The 8203-nt window shown below is 37.2% G+C and overlaps 1 protein-coding gene across 1 annotated transcript; it reads left to right on the forward strand.

Annotated features, from left to right (window-relative positions):
* Window positions 1-4751: 4751 nt before the first annotated feature.
* LOC144516266 (caM kinase-like vesicle-associated protein) lies at window positions 4752-8128 on the forward strand. Its single transcript, XM_078247474.1, has 10 exons — window positions 4752-4855; window positions 4952-5083; window positions 5654-5728; window positions 5879-6017; window positions 6148-6268; window positions 6370-6445; window positions 6555-6685; window positions 6810-6888; window positions 6999-7086; window positions 7862-8128. The coding sequence occupies exons 1-10, from the start codon at window positions 4761-4763 to the stop codon at window positions 8126-8128; spliced, it is 1203 nt and encodes a 400-aa protein (XP_078103600.1). The 5' UTR covers window positions 4752-4760.
* The last annotated feature ends 75 nt before the right edge of the window (window positions 8129-8203 follow it).

An 8203-nucleotide genomic window follows, 5' to 3' on the forward strand; every position in this document is an offset into this window, starting at 1 on the left:
CCCAAAATACACAATTTAACCAAATTTTGTCGAAATCAGGATTATATGTGTAGCACATGAAATGCCTTGTCTCTCCTGTGTCAAAGCTGAACCAACAGCCGGAGAGGTGTTAGAGTGAAACATGTCTTTTAGGCCTTTAGGCCATCTTAATGTTCTTGCACCTCACAACAAATCATAATTTAATATAATAGAATACAATATAACTGTCATGGCTTATACTCTTTTTGTAGTTAATCAGAGTCCAGTTGTTAATGTGATCCAGATGTGTGTGATTTATTTTCCAGGAGCTTTATGACTCCAGTATGTCCCTTCAGAACCTGCAATTTATCATTAGAGCAATATTTACTTCTACATTATGCAACCATTTTGTATTTTAATTCATATTTTCTTATAGGCTATGTTATTCATTTTCATTAAATTTCAATTTCAATCATTAAATAATACAGTAAGTAATTATTTTTAAATATTTGTAAAACAAAATACTCTATATTACATAGAAGAAATCATGTAAGTTGCTTATTTAGCAATATGACCGTGTCTTATAGTGTGTATATTATGGCTGTTTTTACTTGAAAACAAGAATCTCAATTAAGAGGATAGGTTTTATCTTTATCTACCTTTTTCTTCTGGAAAATAAATTGGACACAAATTTGAAATCTGTTTAGCAAATGCAACAGCTCAGCCTGTGTCATTATCCCCCACATGGTCTCTACTGTTTGGTTCTTCCAAAGCTCTGAGACAGTCTAAATGTGAAACACCATTTACATTCCAAATAATGAAGAACACTTCATTCAGATCTTTCAAAAGGCAAAGATAAAAGAACCCTGATTCAGCAAAAGTCAAGTGCCTTATATCTTCTTCTTCTTCTGGTGAAGGAGAACAGCCTTTTATCTCCAAGATTGCTTCGAAAGGGGAGGGGGAAACAACTGCGCACACAATTTTGTCTGACTTATTATACTTACAGTTTAGTGTTTGGTGCACTGGGAGTCAAGCTTCCGAGAACAGGTGAATGGATCTATTGTGAGGTGTAATGACTGCATTAAACAGTCTTGTGTCAGCCTCGGCCCTTAACTCTGTCTTTGTGAGGTGGCTATTTGGTGGTGTGGTTAGAGAGACAGAGGCCATCAAAGTGTACCAGAGGGGCTCATTCAAGATGAGATGAAATACTGCTCGGACATGGCTTGATTGATTTGGTTTAAGCCGTTTCAAAAGTGACCATGAATCTGATGACCTCTGTTGATTAAATAAACCTTGCAAAAAATCATTATGGAAGAGGTTAGGCATGAGAAAAAGGAAAAGCAGTTGTTCTTGTGTGCATCATCTGTGTGCTTCTATTGGTCTGAATGAGCATCATTGCGCAGGATTGAGGCGTGTATTATCAACAATTATCAGTATTAATAAATCATTCTGATACCCAGGCAGAGCAGTTGTGTGAATCTAGGTGAGAGCCAGAAAACACTAATGGTGAGTGTGGGTATTGTTCTCGTAGGATTCATGTAGAGGATGTGATTTAGCTGGAGCATCTAATGCTCATCATACTCCAGACTAATGGTGAACTGACAGCCCTCTTTAGGGCAGAGGGGCATGCTATTGTATTCCGCACACTCATCAGACAAGTTTGTCTGTACTGAAATACACAATTGTTTGGGCTAGAGTACCACAGTAAGAAATGGGCTCGTTGTTTGAGTAGTTTGCAACATTCTCCCACCTTCTTTTTTGACTTGTGCATACGTCTGGAAAAAATACAGCCCTGAGTAAAAATCCTTGTCTGGGTTGAACTTAATGAGTTAAGATAATGGCTGAATAGAAGAGACTTGAGCCCTTTGGCTACTCCAAGCTGACCTCAAAATGCACTTAAACAAGTTTAAAGAAAGTCTGGCTTATTTTGAGAGTGGCATGTGGTTTACTTTTTAAAGTAATAGTGACTTAGACTTGCAATGACAGGCAGTACAGTTTATAAATCAGTGTCATGAAAATACAAATACAATTCTTGCATAGCTTATGTTAAAAAATCTAAACTAAAGAACCATTTTGACCATGGGATGTGAGCATAATGATCGACAGACATTAGAGATGTAAAGGAAAGGCAAAGTTTGAACTCACCTGCTCAGAAACTACCATACTAGTCAACCTCATTCTGGAACACTTCTGGTCAATCCTTACAATTATATTACAAGACCCAAGATAAATACAACACCTTATGGTTTCTATTCGTGACTATATTGATACTGTAGCCTAATATGAAGGAAAAAAACTGTGGTATTTTGAATTCAACAATATTTTACCTCTGTAAAAATACTGCATCTGTTTGGTATTGAGAGCAGCACTTTTGGCATTCTGTAAGGACTGTATGTAGGAGGGAAGTTCGAGCTAAATGCCACTAACAATGTTTGACAAACAAAAGTATTTAATACCAATTTTGACTGGTAGGTTTAGCTATTCCAGTGACATGTTGACCTATCCCATGTGAAAAAGGTCATGTAATATGTCTGTGGGAGAAGAAAGAGACCTGCAGCACTGGAGCACAGCTATTCAATACCTGTTAACGTATAGGACTCCAAATGAATCGAAAACTAATTTTCTTCTTGCTTTACTATAAGGATGAGACAGATAGGATCTATTAAATCACTATCAATAAAGAGGCCAAAATGAGGAACATCAGTGGAAACGGACTCTCTTAAGTTATAATAACCAAGCAATTTACATAAAGTAACACTTTTATATAAGCTTCACAGCAGAGATCTGAGGAGACTGGATCATAGAGTAATGAGTCCCCTTGTGGACAGTAGCACACAGCAGACACCACTGTCTACTGTCTTCAACTAAAGGGCTCCCTTATGATTCACAAAACATGAGATCTTCTGCGTGAGGCCTTCTGCTTTGTTGCTGGCAAGTAATAAACAGTAATGAAGCACATTAATAGACCATGCCTTTAATGTGCAGTCTTCAAATTCCATTTTTTATATTTATAAGATCACTCTTTGTTGTACTACAGATACTACTGGATGCTAAAGCTGGGAGAAATATCTGCCTCTGATAGGGTCTTGACTGAGGCTCCAGACAGCACCTCAGTCAGAAGTTCTCTACTCCCACTCTCTCGTTCTGGCTGCCATTTCTACTGTAAGGCCTGCCAAAAAACTGGGTCTCTTTTTCATACAAGCATCCTATTTTACCAGTAATATTTAGCTGGTAGTGGTGGACCTGTATAGTATTCTGCTGTGCAGCTGCAGCCATTCAAGTTACCCTCATTTAAAGTTGTGTGTATTTATTTTATACATGTAAGTGTGTAACTCCACTTCTGCAGTTAATTGCAACAAAAGGGTCCACAAGTAAAGTGTGCGTATTTTACTAAAAACAGAGAGTAACTTATGAAGTAGGCATTTCATTTAAAACACTAAAGGCCTAATTGCTCAAGTTACATCAGAAAGACATGTTATAGCAGCCAGTGTTACATCACCCTGTGTCCATGGTAGTTCTCCAGTTTTCATGGGGAAATAAAAAGCAGCAGCGTTATGGTATTTATTACGTTATTTATCTATTAAGGGCTGTGAAATTGGCATAAAAACGTGTTAAAGGACTTTGTGTGGGTGAACTCATTTTATTGGGCTTTTTGTTGTTAAAAATGTTACGTTTAATGGAAGGATTTATCCTGCAGTTTTTTATGTTGTGTTACCAGGTATACAGTCAGCTGTTACCTTGGTCAGCAGAGTAACCACTGAGTTTGACTGAGAGTGTATTTATTTATTTAAGCTACTATAAATATGGTTGGATGAGATGACAATATATACTGGGAGATTATAAAATGTGTCTACCATCAGACATTTTTGCCATAGCATTAACATTGTGGTGTATATCATTTCACAGTAATACCTTTTGTTGTATATATGTAAATAATGTTACTACATTTAAACTTAATTATATCTAAATTGTCATACACTGTGATACACGCTCATCCCCACTGTTAAGTCAGATAACTCTTATTGTAGCTCTTGTTGTGTTACAGTAAAACATAGCTTGATTGTAGGCCTATTTTATTTTACTGTAATCGAGACAAATGTTATGTGCATATTTATGGTACTTTGTTGATTGTAGTTCATATAGATGTTATACTGACTCCATTTTCAAATATTTCTAATGAATATGAAAACTGTGAGCCAGTCTGATGTGCAATGTGCATGTCATTATAACTGTGGGTAATTCCAGCCTCATCTTTAACTGGCTTAAAACACAACATTCTTCTACACTTGTTCCTCCAAAACTGCAGAGTTAACAGCTTTCTCAACTTTCAAGAGTCTTTTGAAATATTAAACGAGGAGACAAAAGTTACAGCACAGAGTCAAGGCTATCTGAAAATTATTTTCGGTAGAAAGCAGACAGATGAATAATGCTACAGCTGCTGCAGTACAGAGCTGACTCACTGCAGAGTGGAAAGAAACGAGCCAGGCAGTTCACTGATTATGTTATTCAAAGATTTCATTTTTTTTAATGTTGTTTTGCTTTTGTGGTAATTTGAAATAATTTGCTCCCACAAGCTCAATTACACCTATTGTCAGATGAATGACCTAAAAGGTTCCGAGAAAGAAATTATTGTGTGCCCAAACCTCTCCCTATACATTTTTGTTTTCAGATCCACTTTGCACTGCGGAGATGCATGTCTGTCAAAATGACTCCGTACTATTGAGGTAAATCTAACATGTTTGCATGTTGTCTGCAGGTTGTGTTGTGGCAGGACATTCCCTGGCTATAGGGCACGAGCTGCCATGCCATTTGGTTGTCTGACACTCGGGGAGAAGAAGGATTACAGCAATCCCTCAGAGGTGGCCGACAAATATGACCTTGGACAAATTGTTAAATCGTGAGTACATCTTTGTTGTAATATTGTGAATATAAAGTGTGTAAAGACTTATAAGAAATCTGCCCAAAATATGATGTATGTTTCCTCTTTTAACAGAGAGGAGTTTTGTGAGATATTCCGGGCGAAGGATAGGAACACCTTGAAAATGTACACCTGTAAAAAGTTCCACAAAAAGGATGGAAGGAAAGTGAGGAAAGCTGCCAAGAATGAGATAATGATCTTGAAGATGTAAGTGAAGTCTTAAGCTCCTCATAATAGAGCCTACATGTCTGGGGCACTGTCCTGGCACTGACTGAGGCAAAGTGTGATGACAAATGATCAGCAAAATTCTTTCTTCAGGTCAAGCCAAAGACAAAGCAAAGTCTGGTGCAAAACCAACATCCTGAAGTTTTGCTTTTGCAAAATATCTGGTGTAGTTATCAGTTTTACCCTAACTGAATTGTCATGAATGTTTGACATTCGAACGGAGGTAACACTTTACAATAAGGTACACAGAAAAATAGGTAGTTAATGATTAGTTACTGTTTTTGAAAGAGTAACGAATGATTAGTTACTGTTTTTCAGAAGGGTAGTTACTGTTTTTTGATGTTTTGTTTCGATGTTTCTCTTTCAAAAAACAGTAACTACCTTTTTTTTGTGTACCTTATTGTAAAGTGTTACCCGAACGCATAGCTCTGTAGCTTGTACTACTCATTGATTCTATTTATTGCTCATCTAAACCCCACTTGCATCCCTCCATTCTCCTCCCCCTTCTTTTACTCACTCCCCCCTTTTCCCCATTTTTCCTGCTTTTCAAAGGATAAAACATCATAACATCCTCCAGCTGGTTGACACTTTTGAAACTAAGAAAGAGTACTTCCTTTTTCTGGAGCTGTGAGTATTATTAGAGGCACTTGAGAGAAATGTTGGCACCGACTGGTGTGCACTGTTCTTCCTCAACTCGTATAAAACTGATGTTTTATTCAAAATGTGTTGTTATTCGATAAGCCATATGCATTCAATCTGGATGTCCCATCTCTTCAGCGCTACAGGCAGAGAGGTGTTTGACTGGATCTTAGATCAAGGATACTACTCTGAGAGGGACACCAGCAATGTTATGAGGCAGGTGTTGGAAGCTGTAGCTTACCTTCACTCTCTGAAAATTGTCCACAGAAATATTAAGGTACATTACACTGCTGACACCTACTGAAAAATAGTTGCATTTCATCACAGGTCAAACAAGATACGTGTGAAAAACTGCTCTTTGTGAATGCTTTCTATTTTGATAAACCTTTATTCGTTTACTCATACAGCTGGAGAACTTGGTGTACTTTAATCGTTTGAAGCACTCCAAAATTGTTATCAGTGACTTCCAGTTGGCAAAACTGGAAAATGGGCTCATTAAGGACCCATGTGGGACTCCAGAATATCTTGGTAATTGACATATAACCAGATTATTTAAATACAATTTTAACTAATGTAATGTGATAGGTGTGTAGTCGTACAATAAAAACATTTCTATATGTGTTGCTCAGCTCCTGAGGTGGTTGGGAGGCAGAGATATGGAAGACCTGTGGACTGTTGGGCCATAGGTGTCACCATGTATATACTGTAAGTGCTCACAAATATAGGCTACTACATTCATTTTCATAAGTTTATTTAAGTGATTTTATCAAAATGTGTGTTGTCCTATAATGCTCTTATTCTGCCAATACAATAGTTTGTCTGGAAACCCTCCTTTCTATGATGATGCTGATGAAGATGATGATCGTGATAAAAATCTTTTCCTAAAGATTTTGTCAGGCGACTATGAATTTGATTCACCATATTGGGATGACATTTCAGATTCTGGTAAGAGATAATCAGTTTATTAAAATGTATAGTAACATGCATAGCATGTTACAAATGATTTGTTTCAGGTCTGAATTTTTGAGAAGCAAGTTGACTGTTGTTGTTTTTTTGTTTTGTTTTACAGCCAAACACTTAGTGGCATCTTTGATGGAAGTGGACCAAGATCAGCGATTGACTGCACAGGAAGCTATTGCCCATGAATGGTAAAAAATAAAGTTAATCAAATATGATTTTTGAAACCAACAAAACTTTTTTTATCCAGCACGTTATTATATTTATGTTCTTGAGATAATTCTCTTATTCTTTCTCTCAGGATTTCTGGAAATGCTGCCTCAGACAAGAACATCAAGGATGGCGTTTGTGCACAGATAGAAAAGAACTTTGCCAAAGCCAAGTGGAAGGTACCACTTTTCATATATGTCATACTGTATATCAATACATATTTTCTCATATATCATTAATTATTACATGTTAGACAAAGTTGTTGTTATATCCTTAATCCAAGTCTCCAAATAGGAGGACTGTACTTTGTTTTTTTTTGTTATTTTATATTTTAAATCAATAATTAACACCATTTTAAACTGCATAAATAGTAATATACATACTGTACAATCGGTTGTTGGGACAATTGTTGGCTTATCAATTAGCTTACGTTCTTCCACTTATTTCCCTCAAACAGGAACTTGTCATGTCTAATTTTTCACTAAACATTTTCATATATCCCTACAATTGCAACAGTTCAACTTGCAAAACTGCAACAAAACACTTTTCAAAGTTTATTTTATATTGTTTGTATGCTATTGGTGATTTTTTTCCCCCTGCTGAAGCCTGCTGTTTTGTTTTTGTTTTTTACAAAAAAAGACAGCAAGTGTGAGAGACAGATTTTATGAATTGTAACTTTTTCTTTTTAATCTAATTATTACTTGACGCTTTGTCAATATTGTCTTTGTTACACTTATGCCAATTAAGTATATTGAATTAAAATTGAGAGAGAGAGAGAGAGAGAGAGAGAGAGAGAGAGAGAGAGAGACTAGGTCTTCAGCCTAAAAAATATATCCAAAAAAACGTTAGTTATCAAAGTAGAAGGTGGCATACCACCAAAGCAGACGGCTTGCCATGTATACCTTCATGTTTTTAATTAAAAAAACGTTAATTTGAACTTTAAATTACTCACAGAAAGCTGTTAGAGTGACCACCCTCATGAAGAGACTTCGAGGGTCTGAGCAGGGAGATTGTGCGGCCTCCGGTCTTGCTGCAGGGGCTGCAGCTGACCCCAACAAGCCCAGCGGTGCTCCTGCTCTTCCAGGTGGCAGCAGCGGAAGTGTTGCTGCCAGTCTAAAGGCTGCTCTAAGTGAAACGGCTTCTGACACACAGACTGCCACCATCTCTGCACTCTCCCTGCCCAGTGCAACCAGACAGGAAGAGCAGCCACAGGCCCGGTGAAATGGCGATGTTCCCCAAATGTTGCCACAAAGAAAGGGAGACTAGGCGTCAAACAAATATGAGAAGCAGACCCTT

The sequence above is a fragment of the Sander vitreus genome, chromosome 4, assembly GCF_031162955.1.
Source record: "Sander vitreus isolate 19-12246 chromosome 4, sanVit1, whole genome shotgun sequence".
NCBI lineage: Eukaryota > Metazoa > Chordata > Actinopteri > Perciformes > Percidae > Sander > Sander vitreus.